We start from the raw sequence: 20,590 nt of genomic DNA on the forward strand, positions 1-20,590 counted from the left end.
GGGGCCCAGTTATTTCACGAGCACCCCCCTCCTGCCGTCCTGCTGTGGTCACCTCTTTGTGTTTCCAGTTGAAGACGATCTTTTTTGCTAGGTTCCAGTCTTTTCTCGATGGTTGTCTAGCAGTCAGTTGTGGTTTTGTTGTCGTCACAAGGCGAGGCGAGCTGTGGCCCTACCACTCTGCCATCTTGACTGGAACTGTATCTGCATCTATTTATTTTAAAAATGCTTTTAATGGAGCATAGTTGATTTACAGTGTTGTGTTAGTGCCAGGTGTACAGCACAGTGTACAGCACAGTGATAATGGATGGTTTCCATTATAGGTTACGACAAGATGCTGGATAGTCTCTGTGCTCTACAGTAAATCCTTGATGCTTATCTTCTCAGAGTCTTTTTAGGTGATCATATGGTTTTCCTTTTTTTAGTTTTATCAACTAAATGGTTTAATTGTCAAATCAAATGAAAAGCAAGACTCCACTGTATGTATTCTACAGGAGACACACTTAAATGTAAAGACACGTAGATGAAAAGCAGAAGAATGGAGAAAGATAAGTGGTGCCAACGCTGGTCACGGCTGGTGTGGCCACGCTGGTGTCAGCAGAGTGGACCTCAGAGCAGAGGTGACTGGGTGAGGAAGGTCGCTGCATGATGACGGAGGGTCAGGTTGTCGAGAGGGCACAACAGCCCTAACGTTATGCACCGGATGACAGAAGCCAGACACCACGGACGTGTTGTGTGGCTCCTTGGGTGGGAAATGTCCAGAAAAAGCAAATCTATGGAAACAAATCAAATCACTCTTGGCCTTGGGCCTTGGGCCAAGAGTGGAAATGGAGGCTCACAACAGGTGGACACAGTGGGACTTTTTGTCATGACGAAAATGTTCTAAAACTGGATTTTGGGGATGGTTTCACAATCTATAAATTTACCAGAATTATTGAATTACACACTTACAGTGAGTGGATGTTACGGTCTGTAAATTAAACCTTGATAGAACTGCTGAAAAAATTTAATGGAGGAATATCAAAAACACAGGCACTAAATTGAAGGGCCTTTTCGTGGCCACCTCTGGGACCATTTGAGCATAAAAATATAAAGAGTGATGAATTATAAACAAATGAAAAATGTGGGAATCCTTGAGTCCGTTTTGACAATAAATAGAAAAATGAATGTGCAAGAAAGTAAGGTTGGTAAACAGGGAGGCGGGCTTGAGTCAGGAAAGCACTGTTTTGTGACCTTTGGAGTAGGGGTGGGTGGGGAGGCAGAGGGACAGCCCTGATGAGCCATCCAGGGAGAGAGCGGGTGTTTCTTTGCATGGCCTCAGGCATCCCCTCGCAACTGCTTCTTTGTGACAAGCGGAGAAACAGCTGCACTGGAGAGGACACCTGAGCAGGTGGTCGCAGGGAGCATCGTCGAGGGGCAGGTGACTCCTGACCCCTGGCAGGGCAGCTGTCCTGTTAAGTGGTGCTCCAGCCCTAAGGGGCCCTTAGTGGAGATAATGTCACCCCTCCCAGGAGGGCCGCTGTCTACTGGGCAGCTCTGCATGGAAGGAGGGGTGCGCTGAGCAGGCACCAGTGGTGGACGGGCACCTGTCCGGGGACCCAGCCCTGACCATCCACCGCTCTCAGGGATTTCGGATGCTTTCAAGTTGCACGTTTCTTTAATGGCATCAGCAGTAGTCTGTTTATATCAAGGAAGCACTTGGACCTTTTCCTGATCATTGCTGTGGAGGATGGTCTTAAGCTAACCGATTGTCTCAGGAACACGAGAATCCCCCGCCAGCACTCAACCCTCCTTTCCACGGAGCAGTTGGAGTGGGTGGCATGGCCTCGGCCTTCCCTGGTGGCCTTTGCTGCCGCCAGCAACAGCCAGTCCTCAGCCAGTGTCCTCAGTCAACGCCAGAGGCAGCCAGCTGTTCCTATGAGCGGGACCCCCAGGGGTTATCTGGTCAGTGCCTCATGGGGCGGGGCCCTGGCCTTGTCCAGCCACAGGTGCAGTTCCACACGCGAGTTAGTGACCACCCAGCTTTTCTGAAGTCCGTGGGCCTGTGGTCTGAATGCTCAGAAAAGGAAGGGCCGTCGGGGTTACCCACTGAGCTGTGTGTCTCTGCCGAGTGTCGTGTGCGGACGCCCTCCGGTCACCCTCTGGTCCCTTCTGCCCCTTCCAGTTCCTGCGGATCTGTGCCGACCTCTTCCGCTTGGTGCCCTTCCTGGTCTTCGTGGTGGTGCCCTTCATGGAGTTCCTGCTGCCCGTCGCCGTGAAGCTCTTCCCCAACATGTTACCGTCCACCTTCGAGACCCAGTCCAGTAAGGTGAGTGGTGCGTGTTGTGATTGACACCTTAGATGTTAGATGCTTTTGAAATTTATGTTTGCTTCATACTTCAGTCTGCTGTGCTATGCTTATTTAATAGGTGCTGGTTTCAGATTTCTCTTTAGTTATTTTTAGTTTTTTTTTCTTTTGAGAGAGAGGTAGTTAGGTTTATTTATTTAACGGAGGTTCTGGAGATTGAACCCAGGACCTCATGCGTGCTAGGCACACACTCTACCACTGAGCTATACCCTCCCCCCATTTCTCTTAAAATTTATTTTTAAATGAAGTTTTTTTAGATCAGTGTTCTTCGGGCCACCGGTTCAGACCCACTCGTGGGGGATGAGATGGGTCGAGGGCTGGGGTGGCCCTGCCCATTTTGGTCAGTGAGGTCTTTGGGGATGTGCGTGCCCAGTCATGCATCTGTTGCTGGTGGCCTTTGCATTTCACACCAGATGCCCACGGGGCCTAAAAGCTTTACTGGCTGGCTCTTTACGGAGTTCGCTGGCCCCTCTAGGGGGTTGTACAAATTTCCATAAATCATGAAATAGTAGAGAGTTTCAGAACACACAGCACATGGGTGGAGTAAGGGCGTTCAGGAGAGGCCTGTGTGGGCAGCGCTGGGCGGAGATGTAAAATGCACTCCGTACTGGAGTTCCATCACAGCGGGGACGCGGCGGGGTGCCGGGCGCTAGGGGAATGCAGCACCCTCTCTGACCCTGCAGGAGGAGCGGCTGAAGAAGGAGCTGCGGGTCAAGCTGGAGCTGGCCAAGTTTCTTCAGGACACCATCGAGGAGATGGCCTTGAAGAACAAGGCAGCCAAGGGGAGCGCCACCAAAGACTTCTCCGCATTTTTCCAGAAGGTGCTGTGATGCTTCGTCCCTGGGGTCCCAGCCCACTGGCCCCAAGTGCTGGTTGGAACCTCGGGGTGGGCCACTCTGCCTTGTCTGGGGAACGCCCCGGCTTCCCTCTTTTTTACTGTACATGACCACGAGGGTGGCGCTCCTGGCAGGTGCTGGCTGGTGCTGCAGGGCTGTCACCTGGCCCTGCTTCTACCCTGTGCAGAGGAGGTCGAGCCTACTGTCCTGAGAACATGAACCTCGTTGACATTCACAGTGACTTGCCTGTGTCTCCAGACTTTGCAGCCCTGTGGGGGGCGTAGAGTTTGGCAAGAACCTAAGACCCCACAGTGGTGACAAGTCAGGGGGTTGGGTTGAGGGGAGGGGACAGACTGCTTGGGGTGGGGGGCAGAGGGCGCCCAGCTGGTTGGCGCTCTGGGGTTTGGGTCCCTGAGGGCCTCCCCCTGTAGGAGCTCGTGGGGGCAGAGCTGAGGGAGGCAAGCGCTGTCCCGGGCCATGGGGGCTGCCAGGCCCTCCTCCTCACTCGAGGTGTGTGGCCCGAGGCTGTGGGTGACCCTGACGACGCTCCCACAGATCCGAGAGACAGGGGAGAGACCCAGCAATGAGGAGATCATGCGTTTTTCCAAACTGTTTGAGGACGAGCTGACCCTGGACAACCTCACACGGCCGCAGCTGGTGGCGCTGTGCAAGCTGCTGGAGCTGCAGTCCATCGGCACCAACAACTTCCTGCGCTTCCAGCTCACCATGCGGCTGCGCTCCATCAAGGCCGACGACAAGGTGAGCCGGCGGCGGGGCTCAGGCCAGCCCCCCGCGCTGCACCTGCATGTGCGCGTCTCCCCAGAGCGAGCACTGGGGCCACACGGTTTTAGCCGGCTTGACGGTGGGAAACATTCTGTGAAAAGTGGATTTTAATGGCGGTCTGACTTTTCCTCACATGGATGCGTCATAATTTATCAACCGTTACTTTAGCTCATCATTGGGCTTCCCTGAAAAACACTCTGATAATCCTTTATACGTGGGTTTTTGCCCTGGATCTTTGATGAGTCCTATAAAAATGGTGACCTAGACTTGGGGTCCTGAGGCTAGGACAAGCCGTGGCCTGGAGCCAGGCTGCTCCGGAGCCGCACTGACTGCGCGCCCGCCTGCCGTGCGCCCGGCTGTGCTTGGCCCACAGGGCGCTCGGGCGGCGGCGTTCGTTCTCTCTGTCTGTGGTGTCTGGTAGGACCCCGGTGGCTGGCCCACTCTCTCCTGGGCCCCTCTCTGTCCCTCTTCTCACTCCCAGGCTCCCTGAGGCCTTGCACTTGCCGTGCATGTTGCTGTTGGAGCCCGCTCTGGCGGCCCTGCCCCTGAACTGGAGGATTTAGTCCACGCGCCTTCCTGTTTGTCTCGCCGAATCTCCTTTCTTCCCTTCTTTTGGATTAATCAAGTGTGCATTATTCCATCCGCCCTCCGCTAACTTGTTATTTATCTACTTTTTTAGCACTTTTCTCTAGAGTTTACAACCAGAGTCTAACGTGAGGGTGAGGGAGCCGGTGCTGGCGCCTCGGGGCGTCTCAGCCGCTCTCACCCTCTGCCCCTCTGCGCTGTCGTGCGTTTTTGCCCGCGTCACCACACGTTCCGACCCCGCTCCTCCTGCCTGCGTTTACCCAGCCACTTCCTCTCTGTGAGAAGTCCCCCGGGCCCATTTGTGTGGCTGTCTCTTTGCCTTCCCTCTGCAGGCACTGCTAGGGGCGCAGCTCCATGCCTGCAGGTCTTGTCTTCCTGCCTGTGAAAGATGCCGTTGAGTGGACATCGCTGGCGGGCCTGCTCTCATTCCTTCGGCGATGTCCACCTTTTCTTGCTGGGATTTCAGCGTTTTCACAATAACATGTCTGCGTATTCTGTTTACTGGTTGTGGGGCTCCCGCCGTCTCATTAAAGGCTGCTCCCTGCCGCCCACACGGTCTGCGTCTCCCTCCCTGCTCACGGGCCCCTCACCACAGGGGCCCTGTCTGTACTTTACAGCCTTTTCTTTTGCTTTTCTAACCCTCTCTTCTTGATCTAATTACTCTTAAACTCATCTTCTGAGGTCTTAATTTCAGTCCTAGGAATTCTGATTTGGGGCCTCTCTTTTTAAGATTTCCGTTTGCAGGTATAACTGTCCATCTTGTCCTCCAGAAGCCAGTCATTGCTGCATTCTGTAAGGATGGAGAAGCGCTGTGTCCCTCCAGCGGAGCGGAGGCTGGGGGGCTGACACAACGTGGGCAGCCCTTGCTGGGCATCTCTCTCAGGAGAGGCAGCCTGAGGGCAGGCTGCCTGGGCTGAGTCCCAGCCGCTCACTCGCTTTGTGACCTTTAACAGGTCATCTGACCACTCAGTGCTGCAGACTCCCGTGAGGTGGGGTGGCAGCCAGACCTCTGCTGTTGAGACAGTGGAGGGGGTGTACTTCCCCTTGGATGTTAGGTAGAAACTATACATAAGAGAACTCCAAAAAGTGAAGAGAAGATCCCAGGAACAACACTGGAGGCCTTCATGCCTCACAGATCCATCCTTGGGGCCTGCATGTCAGAATTGCCGACGTGGGCAGACTTGAAAAGCCCACCGTGTGGCCCGAGGAGTGGAAAGGCACTGCCTAGCAGGACAGAAGACCAGGCAGTAACTGCCCTGCTCCAGCCAGACACCACAGGGAGCAGAATCTCCCCAACCCCAGCACACACACACGCACACAGATACATAGACGCACACAGTGGTGGGTGGGGGCCAAGACTTCCACTCTCATCAGGATGTGACCACGGAGATGGTATCAGGGAGGGCCGAGGGGGGCTGGGTCATTCACCCCCAGCACCCCCTGCCTCTGGGGTGTTCGGTAGAGACCAGCAGGGAGCCTGGACCGCCACCCCTACCTGCCACTTCCTGCTGGAGTGGTGCCAGGAGGGGCCCGTACCAAGGCTTCCTGGTTCTCCCAGCCAGGGAGGCATGCAGAGCCCAGCGAGGGGCCCAGACTCCACCCACCCCTCCCACCAGAGATGCCAGTACCCTCCCCCTCCTGGCCACCGGGCTGGGGCTCAGTGGAGGCTGCATGGGAAACCTGGCAGAACAGGGCAGAGTCCCACCTGTTCCCAAACCATCTGGGATGTAATTTATGGGTGTAACTGAGTGATGTGACCCAGAGCTCAGTGCCATCGGAAGGAGCTGAGCTCACAGCACCCCTAAGAACGAGGCATGGCACCCACGCAGGGCCCTCCGAGACCTCAGCACCCTTGGGGACTAGGAAGTGGGAGGGAGGGAGGAAGCAGGACTCAGCATTATCACCGGTGTTCAGCACTGAATGCCCCTGCGGAGCGGACTGGAGTGGGCGGGGGGAGCTGGCTCAGATAGGAGGTGGAAGCGAGATCCAGGCTCCCGTGACGGGACACCCAGACGGCCAGGTTCCTGTTGAATACCCTCCTCACACTAAGAACGAGCAGGGCCCCAGAGTCGGTCAGCAGGGGCAGCGCCGAGATCGCAGAGAAGGTGGGTCATTTCAACCCTTGGCTGCCTCCCAAATTCAGTAAAAGATGTAAATCCACAGATTCAAGACCCTGAGTGAACCTTGGGCAGGACACACCCAGAGAGATCCACACCAAGACAGACTGACAGACTCCAAGGACAGGAGCCATTTGAAAACAGTGGGCAAGAACAGCATCTCACCTGCAGGAGAGGCAGTTCAGTGATGGTGCATTTTCTCATCAGAAACCTCGGAGGCCGAAATGAAGTGGAAAGTACTTTTCACGTGCTGAGAAAAAGAGAGCTGTCGGCTTAATCCTGTATCCAGCAAAAATAGAACAGTTTTTAAAAATTTAAAAACAGGAATAGGGGGAAGTCAAGGTATCCTGAGATGAAGGGAAGCTGAGATGACGTGTCGCATGAGGGCCTCTACACAGAAGGAGGAAGGTGACCCGCAGCAGACCGTCCATCCCCTCGCTGGTCTCCTGAGCAAGTGTAACGGTGGCCCTGAACCACATGGCTCGGGCAGGGAGGGGGCGTTCAGACGGGACGCCAGTTGGAGGTGGGGGCTCCTCCGCTTCCCTCTGAGACGCTGTACGAGTGCCTGGGGCACCTGGAGCAGCCACGGAGGTGCGTGTCCGGAGACGCACTCAGGAGAGCGCGAGACGAGTCCCAGCGGGGCCCCTCGCGCCACAGGGAGGTGGAAGGAGAAGACGGACAAGAAGTTGCTTTTCCACTGCAGCCTGAACTGCCCAGGAGTCCTGCAGTGGGCAGGCGGTTACGCCCCACACAGTACGCTCCTGCTTGATACACACAACTCGCGTGCATCTTCAAGGAGCCCCTGAAGTTGTGTGCTCTGCAGTCCCATCCATATAACACTCTTCAGAGCTAGACGTGAAGAGTAGATGGTGGTCCCCGGGGCTCAGAAGGGGTGACTCCGAGGGTGTCTGAGGTCCTCGTAGGGGTGGAGGTGTCACGTCCTGGTTGTGGTTTGACTGCGTAGCATGTGAGGTGTCACTGCTGTGCGGCTGCATGTCTGTCAGAACTGGAAGATGGCTGAGGGGGTCCCAGCGGCCGGAGGAGGGGGCACCATTGCTCTCTGCTCCTCTCTCCTCGTCAGTCCCTCACGGCCTCCCCGCAGCGCTGAGCTCCATGTCCTCTGTCTCTGGGACTCCTGTTTGCCTTCCCACTTGGGTCCCCATGACCTCAGGCTGAGGAGGAGGGGAGGGTTGAGAGACGTCCTCGGAGTGACGGGACCACCCTGGTCCCCGTCCTCCTCGCTTGTCCTGCGAACATGGAGGATGAAGGGCCCTTCCCTGTCTGTGGCATAGAGAGTGGTGCCTGGGCAGGGATGGTCCTGGCCGTTGACCCCAGGGTCCCCACCCTCTGCAGAGGGGTCTGGTCACCACTGCACCGGACCTGGGGCCGTGGTGTGGTGGTTGATCTTGTGCTTGCGAAGCATGTTAGGAAAGTGGCACAGTTAGACACTTAGCTCCCAAGTGTGTTAATGTAAGGGCGCAGACCTACAATGACCCTTCAGGGCGGTGATCAGCAACTTTCTTTGACAGCTGATCGCTGAGGAGGGGGTGGACAGCCTCAACGTCAAGGAGCTGCAGGCAGCATGTCGGGCGCGAGGCATGCGGGCCCTGGGTGTCACGGAGGACCGTCTGCGGGAGCAGCTGAAGCAGGTGCGTTGGAGGAGGGGCTTCGGCTGCCCCCTGGGGGTGAGGCTGGGCACGCTTGCCCCAGGTTCTCATTGCCTCACCTGCTCTTGGCGGTGTCCCTTCACCTCGCCGTCCCCTCCTCCCAGTCTTCTGTGGACAGATGAAGACTGGGTCACCCTCCTTTGAAATATCTGACGCTCTCAGAGCGTTTGGGGAACCGGGACCCAGGCCAGCCTGACCGCCTAAGCTCCTGCCGTCGGCAGCTCGGGTGGGAGCCACAGGCCCTTCTCTGGTTACATTACCCTCTTCTTAAGAGTTCCTTCTCATCTTTTGTCCTGCATCACAGTCTCCAAACATTGTCATGGTCTTTGTCAGTTTGAACAGAGTCTCCATGTCACTGAAATATCCTGAAACAGTGCCTGGCCCCTGGTAGTTGTGCAGCTCAGTGAATTCACAGGTTCCTCCTTTGACGTTTCTGTGCCATTTTTAAGTGACGAACTTTGGGAACAGAACCTGGTCGTCTTGCTCAGTGTTCTCTGAGCCCTTGGCCTCACTGCTGGGGCATCTCCTGCCGGCTCAAGGGAGGGGGCAGCAGGTCATTAAATGCAGCCGTAAATAGGCCTTTCAGAGCCAGGGTGCCTTTTTCTTGGGAGAACTCGCTCCGATGACTCGGTAGATCTGTCTTCTCGGGTGCTGATGTGGTTGTTGCTGCCAGTCTCCTCCTCCCCGCCCCCACACAGGGCAGAGCAGAGAGGAGAGTTCTGGGCCAACCCCCCACTTCCACCCTGGGTCCTGGGAGGTGTGGGCGAGCCAAGGCCGGCGGGCGAGTCTGGGTCCTGAACTCCCCAATTCCAGTGGCTGGAGCTGCACCTGCACCAGGAGATTCCGACATCCCTGCTCATCCTGTCCCGAGCCATGTACCTTCCCGACACCCTCTCGCCTGCCGACCAACTCAAGTCCACGCTGCAGACCCTCCCAGAGATTGTGGTGCGTATCGCCAGAGGCCCCTTCTGCTGCTGACTCTGAGGGGCCTCCCACCTCTGGGGGAGCCCGCCTCCTCGGCCCAGGGGGCCTGAGACCCACCACTCACTCTCCTGCCCCTGCTTGCCGGTCCTTCCTCTGCACATCAAGGGCTCCCGGGCCCTCGGGTTCTAGCAGGGCCCTCTCCTGTGGAGCAAGCCCAGCGGCAGACGTGGGTAGGGGGCGGGGGCAGAGGGGCTGCTCTGGCGGCACCGCGTTCACTCACAGGTGTCCCCTCCCCTCAGGCAAAGGAAGCCCAGGTGAAAGTGGCTGCGGTGGAGGGCGAGCAGGTGGACAACAAGGCAAAGCTGGAGGCCACGCTGCAGGAGGAGGAGGCCATCCGGCAGGAGCACCGGGAGAAGGAGCTGCAGAGGCTCTCTCAGGCCGCGGTGAGCAGGGCGCGTGGCTTGGGAGGCTGGGGGCGGCGGGCTCCCTGGCGGCCAGGCTGTGAGTCCCATGCTGGCTTTTGGTTCTGGTGCCAGTCAGGGCCGGCGGCCAGCCCGGCCTGTGGGCAGAGGGTGTCTGCAGTGCCCACACCCACGCAACAATGACTCCGCCAGCCTGGCAGCCAGGGACATTCCTCCAGGAGCGGCCTGAAGCCGACGTGAGATGCTTGGGCGCTTCACAACGGGGCTGCCTGCAGGAGCGCAGGTGGAGGGTCTGCCGGTGGAACCTGGTGGAGGCAGGCGCCCGCCACCCGCTGGTGGGGTGCCGCAGACCTGGACCCTCGAGTAGCGGGCAGGTGGCCCAAGCGTGCCCTCCGGCAGCAGCTCGTCTGTGCGGGCATGGAGGCCCCGGAAGGTGGCTGGCCCCGGGGTGCTGAGCCGGCAGCGGCCTTGCGTTTCAGAAGGAAGCGGAGCCCGAAGAGATGGCAGAAGCTGCCTCGGGGAGGCCCGGGGCTGAGCTGCAGCCAGAAGTGCCTGATGTGATCTTGCCATCAGAGGCCCTGAAGGACACCGCCCCCATCCTGGAAGGCCTGAAGGTAACGGTGCACACACGCCAGAGGGAGCAGTGTTGGAGCCTTGCTGGAGGGCCAGAAGGGCCCGGCTTGGAGGGCGGGGGCTCCTGAGGAAAAGGGTCCAGAAGGCCACAGCCTGGCTGCCCAGGGCGACAGTGGACAGCCTTGGGGCCAGGGGAGTCCGCAGGTCGGAGCCATTCCTGGGAGGCCAGATGTGAGAAGGGCGAGCTGGCCATGGGCCCAAGGGCCTGAAGGTGAGGGGCCTGCCCCGGCCCCAGACCCTCTGGACTCTGCATGGCCGGGCACCCAGGGAGGAGAGGCTGGTGCGGTCCCTCCCAGAGGCCCGCTTTGCCGTCGCCTCCCTGACACCCTGTGCTTGGGAGCCTGATGTGCTGTGTGCCCAGGGGTGCTGGCCCAGGGTGTGCGATGGGTGGAGGAGGTCTTGACCGGACATACGGCTTCGTCAGTTTGGTGGCTGGAGCAGGAGGGAGGAACCAGCATGGCAGATTCGTGTATGGGGCGTCTCAGTGAGGTCGCGAGGGGTGGGGCCTCCGCATTCAGAGGTCAGAGGGGTCGAGGCCTTGCAACGGCAGCCTGTGAGGTGGAGCCGTGGGCTCCGTCAGGTGTGCAGAGAGCCGGGCGGTGCGGCCTGAGGATGAGCCTGCTGGGCAGCGTGGGGTCGTCAGCAGTGCAGGGGAGGTAGAGGGAAGAGTCCCCTGTGGAGTCCCAGGGAGGAGCCAGGAGGGAGGGCCCTCGGAGAGGGTGGTGGGGAGGGCTAGGCCTCGGGGAGGAGCCGGGCCGTTCATGTGAGGAGAAGGCACGAAGTGTCAGCACCAGGGCCCTTGCGGAAGCAGGCTGTGGACTGCAGGGGCAGCATCCAGGGTCGGGCACCACTTGGGATAAGCCCGTGTGCCTCTGCTTCCCCTGATGAGGGCCCCGGGGAGGGTCATTTTGAAGGCGGTGCAGGGCTCGGGCTGGGAAGCCGGTCAGAGGTAGAGCCTGGTGGAGCCCACGGAGTGTGGCTCTGGGAGAAGGGACCACCTGGAGGCCATGGGGCCGGGGTGGCTGGCTGTCTTCGTGGAAATGAATACATCCCGTTTCCAGTAGATTAGAGACTTCGACGTGAATGGACGTTTAAACTCTCTTATGAACTAAGGATTGCCGAGGATTTCTTAGCAAGAAGCACAAACTTTTAAAAACTTACAACGAAGAACCTTGGTTTGTTGGAAAGGTGCTGCAGGGAGTGGGGCACCACTGTGTCCTGCCAGCAGTGCAGGCTTGGGTCGTGTCGGTATTTACCGTCTGCTTGGACAGAGACCCTGAATAGCTCCAGGAAACTGAGCTTGTAGCAGGAAACCTCTGCACGGGGACGCCCCAGGTCCATATGGCTTCGCTGGTGAAGCTACTGGGGAGTCCAGACACGTGAGGAATAAATCCTCCCTGTGCTGCTCAGACTCCTGGCAGAAAGCTGAGGGAGAGCACATTCTGAAATGAGCATCACCTGAGGCCAAAACCAGGTAGAGACGAGAAAGCCGCAGACCAGTGTCTTTCAGAAACACTGACGCAAAAATCCTTATCAGACTTCTCCTAAATGAAATGCAGCTCTCTTGTGGAAAGGACAATACGTCATGGCCTCGTGGGGTTTGTCCACGGAATACAAAAAGATCTGTCAGTGTAACGACCACAGTACGGACTGAAGAGAAGGCGCGTGTGAGCACCTGAGTAGATGCACAGAGCATGACGGAGCCCTGTGTCTGTCTCGCCAAGGGGGCTTCCCAGCGGGTCGGTGGGACGGACAGCAAGCCTCTGGAGGAGCGCCTGTGGACGACGACCCCTGGCGGAGCAGCGCAGGCAGGGCAGCGCTCTCACCGTCTCTGCTCAGCGCGGGGCGGGGTTCTGGCCACAGCTACTAGATGAGGAGGAAGTAAGATGACGCAGGTCAGAAGGGAAGGAGGAGACCTAATCGGCCCTCCCCCGACCACGGAGGACAAGGAGAGAGGAGGGAGTGCAGCTGTCTGTTCCCAGGTGACGTGAGCGTCTGCAAGTTAGTTGTGCTCCTCTGTGCTCGGGGAACAATTAGAAATTGAAGATTTTAAAAGTGCATCATACAGAAGCACCCCCAAAATGAACTGCTTCGGGGTAAACTTGAATGTAGACACGCAGGACTGAGTGCACTGAAGTGCCTGCCACGAGGGGCGCTGAGATGAAGAAGCAGACCCGCGGAGAGGTTCCCTGCGCTCACGGGTGCGAAGACTCGGCGTCGGTGAGGCGCGCATTGTCTCCTGCGGGTCTCTGGGCTGAGATCCTCCGCATCCCAGCAGGCTTTGTTGCTGAAACTGACAAACTTACTCTAAAATTTCGATGGAAATTTAAAAGACCCAGAAGAGCTGAGACAGTGGACAAGCAGGTCTGGTAGATGCCCTGGGTGCAGCCGCACTTGGCAGTGGGAGGGACACACCGTCACGTGGGTGAACCTGAGGGAGGGAGGGTGGGGTAGGGCCCCTACCCTGTGATGCCTTTTGTCAAAAGTTCTAGCAGACCGACAGACCTGTCGTGACGGGAGACAAGTCAGCGGCGGGGGTGGGGCTCGGGGCCTGAGGAAACGTTTGGGGTGAGCAATGTTCTCTGTCGGGCGGTGATGGCTTAGGGGAGTACAGATCTGTCAGACACACCACGCCGGGGCAGTCTGGTGCCGGAGGGCACCTCAAAGAGTGGAGACGGCGCCCGCCGGCCTCACCGGGGCCTGAGCCTCTGCCGTGTGCGACGTGAACCTGCAGGACGCATAGGAAGGTGCCAGCCCTCGGGGACCAGCCTGTTACTTCCGTTCATCTGGATTTTTGGGGTTGCTTGTTTGTTTTCTTTCCAGGAAGAAGAAATAACTCAGGAGGAAATTGACATACTCAGTGACGCCTGCTCAAAACTGAAGGAGCAGAAGAAATCCCTGACAAAGGAGAAGGAAGAGCTGGAGCTGCTGAAGGAGGACGTCCAGGACTACAGTGAGGTGGGTGGGAGCGGTGGCGGGACGGGGCTGGGGCTGCAGCAGAGTAAAACCAGGCTTCGTCAGGCCCCGATAATTCAGTAATACCACCATCCAGTATTGGATAAACTGGCCAGACGGCCTTTGGGGAGAAAACTGAATTTAAGTGAATCTTATTTAATAGCTTTTCCACTCATTCCAGGGAGTCACTGTTCTCCTGGAATGCTGGCCATTAGCCATTGTAGATGACAAGCATTTCTTTGTTGTTTGAAGGCAGTCTTTTTACAACTAAATAATTTCATTAGGACTTGCAGGAGATCAAGAAGGAACTTTCAAAGACTGGCAAAGAAATATACGTGGAAGAGTCTAAGGCCAGCAAGAGGCTGACAAAGAGGGTGCAGCAGATGATCGGCCAGATAGACAATCTGCTCTCGCAGCTGGAGGCCGACCAGAAGGCTGGCAAGCTGGGCCCAGCCACCGAGGGCTCACCTGCAGGGTGAGTGTGGACCTGGAGCCTGGGAGGCCAGGGCCTTTCTAACCCCCGAGCACACTTTTCAGCCTTGCTGACCACCGCCCCTCACCTCTGACCCGTCAGTTCCAGCCAGAAGCCCAGCAGGCCTCATCAGCCCCCACGGCCCCACAGAGGTTTCACCAAAGTGGCCCCGAGGCCCATGTCCGGGCTCTCACACGCTGAGCGCTGTCAGCTCTCATCTGCAGGACCACACTTACGGCCTGCCTGCTCTCTGTGTGCACCCTAGCCCACACGTCTGTCCAGGCTGCCGGCAGGCTGGTCCCCCCAGAATGTACTAGGATCATGGCTCCCCATGGCCTCTCCCTGCCCCTTCTTCCCATGGCCCTCCCCTTTCCTCCAGCCTCAGCCACACTGGGTTCCTGTTTCCTCATCATCAGGGCTTCTCCTGCCTCCTCCCTCTTGCTGAACCCCCATATACGCAGGCACTCAATGATGACCCCCGTGCAGGGGCTGGCTCTGCATTGGGTGTCCCATGGCTGGCAAGGGCCAGCACCGCGTGAGTGGCCGCCGGGTGAGTGAGATGTCCCCCGGGGGCGGCAGCGAAGCCCAGCACTCCTGTGGCCCCTGTCTGCTGCGGGGCAGGCGGGCAGGCTGCAGGGCCCCCCCCCCAGCTGAGGTCCCTCCCAAGGGACTGCATTTCTCATGCTGGATTTCAGAAAACAAAAAGTCAAAACAAACAAAAAAACTAAAGGGTGCTCTTTTATTAGATTTGTGGCAGGTTGAGTAATAAAGAATTAAGTCGTCATTTCGTTAAAATTGAGAGATGATGTAATGCATATGTAAGAGCTTTCTGAAGGGTTTTTGGGGCTTTTAAACAGCGTGTTTTTTTTTAGTTTTTTATTTTATTTGTTTAGTTATTAACTTTATTTTTATTTTATTTTATTTTGGAAAGGTGTGATTGTATCATGTGCTTAGTGTCTGCTCTTGGGTTGACCTGCCGTGCTGTGTGGGCCTCCTCCCCCGCTGGCCAGAGGGCAGCATGGTCAGACCCGGCCCTTCCCACCCTGACCGCCGCACAGACAGGCCTGGAACCCGCCCAGTAGTGGTGGGCTCCGTCCTCGTCGCTGCCGGAGAGGCAGGGCCCGCTCAGGGGCCACGCCCACACACACAGGAGACCCTGGACAGAGTGGTGGCTTCTCTTTTTGTGTCCAAGTTGGCTGGGTGCCCCCAAGGGAAGAGGCGAGGTGGCTCTGGAGGGAGGGGCTGCCAGGGTCAGGGCTGACCCAGGGAGGCTCTGGGTGCCGCCCGCTGTGCCACGTGCCGGCCATGTCCCCCTAGGGAGACGGTCATCAGCATCGCTGAGCTCATTAGTGCCATGAAGCAGATCAAGCACATTCCAGAAAACAAGCTCATGAGCTTGGCCTCAGCGCTGGATGAGAACAAGGATGGCAAGGTCAACATCGACGACCTGGTCAAGGTGCGCAGGGCTCTCTGGGGGCATCTTCCCCACCGGGCCACCCCCGGGGCCTGGTCTGTGCAGGGACTGCAGTGGGAGGGCCCTGGCTGGGTCTGGGAGGCACGGGGGGCGGGGGGGGGTGCCCCGGGAGAGGAGATGGGCTTCAGGACCCCTGGTGGTGAGTGGTGGGCGTGGGGGCCACCTGAGGCCTCAGAGCGTCCCTGGTCAAGAGCTTGGGCAGCCCTGAAGACCTGGAAAGGGGTTCCACCCTCGTAAGGAAGGCTGTGGGTTCCGGCGTTTCTGAGATGAGAGCATCTTCTCAGGCTCCTGAACACCTAGCTAGTTGGTGACTTTTCATACATTTACCAGGAGCATCAGCCAACTTTAGCTCCGTTGAAAGCAAAAGCGTTGCCAGCCCATGTGCCATCATCACCTTCCCAGCAGCAGACGCTGAGAGGGCCAAGCACGCGTCCCTGACCCTGCCCTGGGCCCCTCCCTGGTGTCCACAGCACTCTGCCCTGAGCAGGGGCCTGAGCTGGCAGCCTCGCTGTGCTGAATAGCTCACCTTCCCCTATCCTGCAGCCCCGGGCCCCGTGGGAGACATACCTGGTGCCCTCACCTAGGGGGGCCGACCGCAGGCCACCTGTTGTCCAAGCACCTCGCCTAGTGGTTTGATCTGGTCTGGGGCTCTGGAGTCTGTGGGCTCCCTGGGAGTGGGTGGGGGTCTGGTACTCTGATGACTAGGGCAGATGGAGGACCTCAGGGCTCCCTAGGTGGGACAGTGCCACATGCTAGTGTCAGAGGCCATCCCAGCCTGGTGGCTGTTGCCGCCTCCCCTGAGTCCCTTGTCCCTTCTGTGTATGTAGGTACTCGAGCTGGTGGATAAAGAGGACATTCACATCTCCACCAGCCAGGTGGCCGAGATTGTGGCCATGCTGGAGAAGGAGGAGAAGGTAGAGGAGAAGGAGAAGGCCAAGGAGAAGGCTGAGAAGGAGGCTGAGAAAGAGGCTGAGAAGGAGGCCGAGAAGGAGGCCGCAGAGGTGAAGAATTAGGGCCAGCCCCGCTCTGGCTCCGTAGTGGCCCCTCACATGTCTGGCTCCATCTCGCTGCACTGGCCACTGCAGCCCTCTCGTGATAGTGATTGCTTTGAAGTGATTCTTAGTGACAAATCTAATATTTTGTCTGGAATAAATCAAAAACTTCCATATCAAGTAATTTTAAATTTTAATCATTCCACGAAGATTCAGTCAGTCTGGAATCCCTGAACCCCTCCGGGGAGACTCCTCTGGATTCATGACATAGCAGGGGCTGCAGCGGTCCGGGCTGCGGCAGCCCAGTGTGCAGCCTGCCAGCAGCGGGGGGCTGTGGCCCTGCAGAGGCTCACTTGGCCTCCCCACGCACCCCCTGGCGGCATCTGTCCCTGGAGGAGAGAGGACAGCCACCTGGACTGCGTGCCTGTGGAGCCAGAGGCATGCGACTGGGAGTCAGATGCGGGCACAGCCTCCTCAGCCTGGAGAAGATGCTTCGTGAGTCCGTGGACTTGGGTTCCTGAATATCTGTGTAAATAGGACTGACTTGTGCACACTTCCCAAGTCACATCTGTAACGATTGAGAAAGTATGTCCATCCGTCTCTGTGGCTGCTGGAGAATCTCAGTTCTGACGGGAGTGTTGGGGTCTCCTGCAAGTTTCCTCTTATGTGTGTATTTGAGCTCTTTCTTGATGTGCTTTTGATTTTCACCTAAAACCTTTAATTAATTAATTAGAATTTCCTCACGTGACCGTCTGCCTGGGTGAATCAAGTGGGAGCTCTGCCGTGAGACACCAGTGAAGCCCTTGAAAAGACAGCGTCTCGTGTTTGAGTGACTTATGGAGCTCTTGTAGCTTTTAGGAAGTTTTCTGACTCGGGGTGTTAGCGCCTCATTGGCCTCATGGGAGTTTGGAGCAGGTTTCACTGTGCGTCCAGGGACAGGCCGGCCCTGGGCTGCTCTGCGTCACAAGGGCCTCCGCGGGCCCTCAGCATGGCTCCTCCCAGATGGCTGGGCAGGAGGCCTTGGGAGCCGCTCTGGGGGGCCCGTGCGGCCTGCAGGCCTCCAAGAGCCGTGGGGCCAGCCCATGCACCTCTGGGCGCAGCGTGGCAGCCTCCTGGCCTGGCGGCCGGTGTCCACACCCGGCAGCTTGGGAGCACGGTGCTCTGTGGGGCAGGTGGGGCCGGGCGGCCGGTGGCCTCAGCTGTGACTCCTTGTACTCGGGGTGAGTTCTCACAAGACCGTTCTTTGCGGGGAATCATAGGAATTGGAGACATAGGAATAGAGTGGCCAGGTTAGCTGAGAGAGGATGATGACGAAATGATAGCTTCTGAATTACTTGAAACTTTTTACTCAGCCATTAAGGAAGAAACTTGACAAACCGGGTGAGATTATATATCCTCAAATGTAAAACCTGATAAAGGAACAGTTGGGTCTAAAGGGTTTTATTTCAGTTATTTAAGAAGTGCGCTCCAGACTCATAGTTGGGATCTATGAGCTACCCGGCAGTCCTCCGGCGGCTGGATCCCGGCCTCAGCGTGCCGACCCCGCGCTCTGCAGCTGCTCCCCGGAGCAGAGTGCCTGCATCACCCAGGTGGAGCCACGCCCCCGGGGGCGGTGGGATCTTCCTTTGGTTTTTGCAACGTTGCGATGGCTGGCTGCAGGCGTCCCCACCCCGATTGTTTTTACTGTCCTGAACTGGGTCCGGCCCAGTGGCAGGTGTGAGGAACGGTGGCTTTGGAAATGCAGGGTGTGGGGTGCCGTGTGCTGAGGTACACGTGCCTGCGCCTGCGGAAGCTGTGCCAGCCACACCTGCTTAAAGACCAGGCAGGGGTTCTTAGCCTGTGTTTCCTCTTCCACTCCACCTGAACACCCACTTTTTCATTAGGGATTCTGAAAATTGGCACGTGGGTTCCAGTCATTTTGGAATGTCAAAATCCAGACTTTTTAAGAATGAAGGGCACCGTGTAGTTTGTGAAGAGTCATCTCCAGGCAGTGTTTCTCCTCACAGGGTTGGGGGCCAGCAGCTGGCTCTGTCTCCACGTCCTCCAGGGGCCTGGGGCCAGCTTCGCCTGAGGGCCTCCTTGGGCTATGTGCAAACACCTTTTTCAGAAATAATGTTTTTATTAAAATATGAAATTCATGTTCCTGTAACGGCTCAAAGTAAGATTTCTGAACCATGACATGTCAGAGGTCAAGGTGGAAGATGTCTCCATGTCCACCTGTGTGTGGCTGTGGCTTCCCAGCAGGAGCAGTGGCAAGTGGGCTTTGGGTCTGGGCCTGCTGTCCTGAGGCCAGATTCCAGAATGAGCCTCGCCTGACAGGGCTCAAGCCCTGGCCTCAGGTGTCCCCTGGTTCTGTGACAGCGTGCCCTACCGATGCTGTCAGACTGCCAGTGACCAGATTACTTGATTTAATGTAAGGACAAGGTTTAATAAAGTGCTTTCTTGCTGACCTGTCTGCCATGTGATGGTTGGTTTGTCCAGCTCAGTGAGGCAGCCGCTGCCTGACCAGGCTCTCCACTCCCCACAACCTTTAGTGGGCAGCTTGGGCCTGGGAAGGGCCCTGGCTGAGGAACAGCCCAGGAGGGGGAAGTTCTGAAAGACTCAGGGCCCTTGGGAGCAGGCATAGACGGCTCTGCCTGGTGCGCGGAGGGTCTCCCTCCCAACACTGGGGCAGGGCCAGCCTGCAGCCCCCGCTTTACCCACAACCACCACAGGGCTGCTCTGCCCTGCCCAGCTCGCGCCTCTGGCTCCAGTGGGGGTGCCCTGCTCCAGGTGGAGAGCTGAGGCCCGGCCAGGAGGGTGGTAGGGAAGCCCCGGAGAGCTTCCAGGTCCTATCTCAACACCACACACAGGCACAAGCTTCCATCCTCCCAGGCACTGGGGGCTTCTTCCACCCTAGGGACCTACATCCCCTCTCCCTGAGCCTGGCTTTAGCTGCTGTCTCTGCCTGCCCCGCAGTTCTGAGCACTTGCATGTTATTCCTGACCCGTGTCGGGGAGAGGTGTTTTCTGTGCGTGCAGGTGTGGGCAATGGGTGCTGGTCTCAGCCTTTGCTCTCCCCCTACCCGTGCCCCCAAACAGTGGCTCCTGTTCTGTTTCCTCCCAGAAAGCTCTTGAGGGAGAATTACAGCTGATGGACTGGACCGGAGAAATGCTGGAATCCACCTGTCCTGCACTGCAGCCGCCCTGGTGAATGGCTACCCTGGGGTCATGGGGGCACGGAGCTGGAGTGACAGGCAGGGAGCTGGGTGTGAGGGCTGCTGGCCGTGTGCCCCAGACAGTGCCCCAGATGCCCAGTCGGGAAAGACATGACCCCACAGGAGCCACCAGCACATCCACGGCTGTCTCCGTCCAAAAACTACACACGGGGAGGGCGGGCAGGGCTGTTCCAGACTAGTTACTGAGAAGGGACACCCGGATCCTGACTCTAAATCTCCAGCTGTAGTGGGGGTGATTGGGGATGGTCCATTCCAAGTGGGGGCACATGTTTTTACACGTGATGCGACCCCCTGAAGACCGCGAAACCAAGACTTGAGCAGCTGCGACTGAGTATGTTCATGCACCGCCCTGGGAAACAGGACCGCGGGGGGTCGGTGTCCAGCCTGGCGGGGCCAGCGGGCGGCCTCCACAGGTTGGGCACGAAGGCCGCCCTGGCTAGGGGGCCGGGGAGGAGGTGGAGACGCACGGACCGGTGAGTCGCCCCAGGCCACCGAGCAGAAGGCCGAGGACGAGGGCGTGCCTGGGGGTCCAAGAACAGGGGCTTGGGACCCTCCGAGGGCGGGCGGGTTGTCGGCGCCTTGCTCTCTAAGCCACACGGCCGCCCGTCCCCGTCCTGGGCCGAACCCCACCTGCTCCGGGGCTCAGAGAAGCCGGTCCGCGGCGGCCACGTGAGGAGGCGGAGCCGGGCGGGTGAGCTGGGGCTGCGGGTGGGGGCGGGTCCGGGCAGACGAGGGGCGGCGGGGGGACCCCGGGCAGGTGAAGAGGGGGCGGGGCCGCGTGGGGAGGCGGGGCGAGGCGGGTGAGGGCGGGGAGGTTCCCGGGGCGCGGAGGCTGAGTCTCCCGCGGCCGGCGCCCCAGCCTGCCCTCCCGGGTCCGTGCCTCTCCGGTCAGCGCCCCTCCCCGCTCTCCGTCCGGCATCCTGGAAGGCAGCCCCTCCGCCCGCGGCCAGGCCCCTCGCGGTCCAGATCGCGCACCGGGAGCCCCTCCGGGTCCAAGTTCAGAGAAGGGGCGAGCGGGGACTCAGCCCGGCCGGCGCTAGAGGGCGCCCCCGCCCCGCGCTGCTCCCAGCCAGGCCTGGACCCGCCGCCCTGCCTCCCGCGCCCCTCCCTGGCACCTCGCCGGCGCCCTCCAGGCCCAGGCCCTCGCTGGCCTCCTTCCCGTCCCCGCC

At 58.6% G+C, this 20,590-nt stretch overlaps 1 protein-coding gene across 3 annotated transcripts in view; it reads left to right on the plus strand.

Moving 5' to 3' along the window:
- The window catches only part of LETM1 (leucine zipper and EF-hand containing transmembrane protein 1), a 34,101-nt gene extending 15,448 nt beyond the window's left edge, over positions 1-18,653 (plus strand). For 2 of the 3 annotated variants that reach the window (XM_031685263.2, XM_031685267.2), the window contains 11 exons: positions 2,162-2,305; positions 3,028-3,165; positions 3,736-3,939; positions 8,195-8,314; positions 9,146-9,277; positions 9,556-9,699; positions 10,158-10,292; positions 13,135-13,269; positions 13,551-13,741; positions 15,056-15,194; positions 16,040-18,653. In XM_031685263.2, coding sequence (XP_031541123.2) covers positions 2,162-2,305; positions 3,028-3,165; positions 3,736-3,939; positions 8,195-8,314; positions 9,146-9,277; positions 9,556-9,699; positions 10,158-10,292; positions 13,135-13,269; positions 13,551-13,741; positions 15,056-15,194; positions 16,040-16,225 — 1,668 coding nt within the window. In that variant the 3' untranslated portion in view covers positions 16,226-18,653. The remainder of the gene's footprint in view (positions 1-2,161; positions 2,306-3,027; positions 3,166-3,735; positions 3,940-8,194; positions 8,315-9,145; positions 9,278-9,555; positions 9,700-10,157; positions 10,293-13,134; positions 13,270-13,550; positions 13,742-15,055; positions 15,195-16,039) is intronic. The other variant, XM_031685264.2, reaches the window with a different exon arrangement.
- Positions 18,654-20,590: the final 1,937 nt, after the last annotated feature.

Source organism: Vicugna pacos, chromosome 2 (assembly GCF_048564905.1).
Source record: "Vicugna pacos chromosome 2, VicPac4, whole genome shotgun sequence".
Lineage (NCBI taxonomy): Eukaryota > Metazoa > Chordata > Mammalia > Artiodactyla > Camelidae > Vicugna > Vicugna pacos.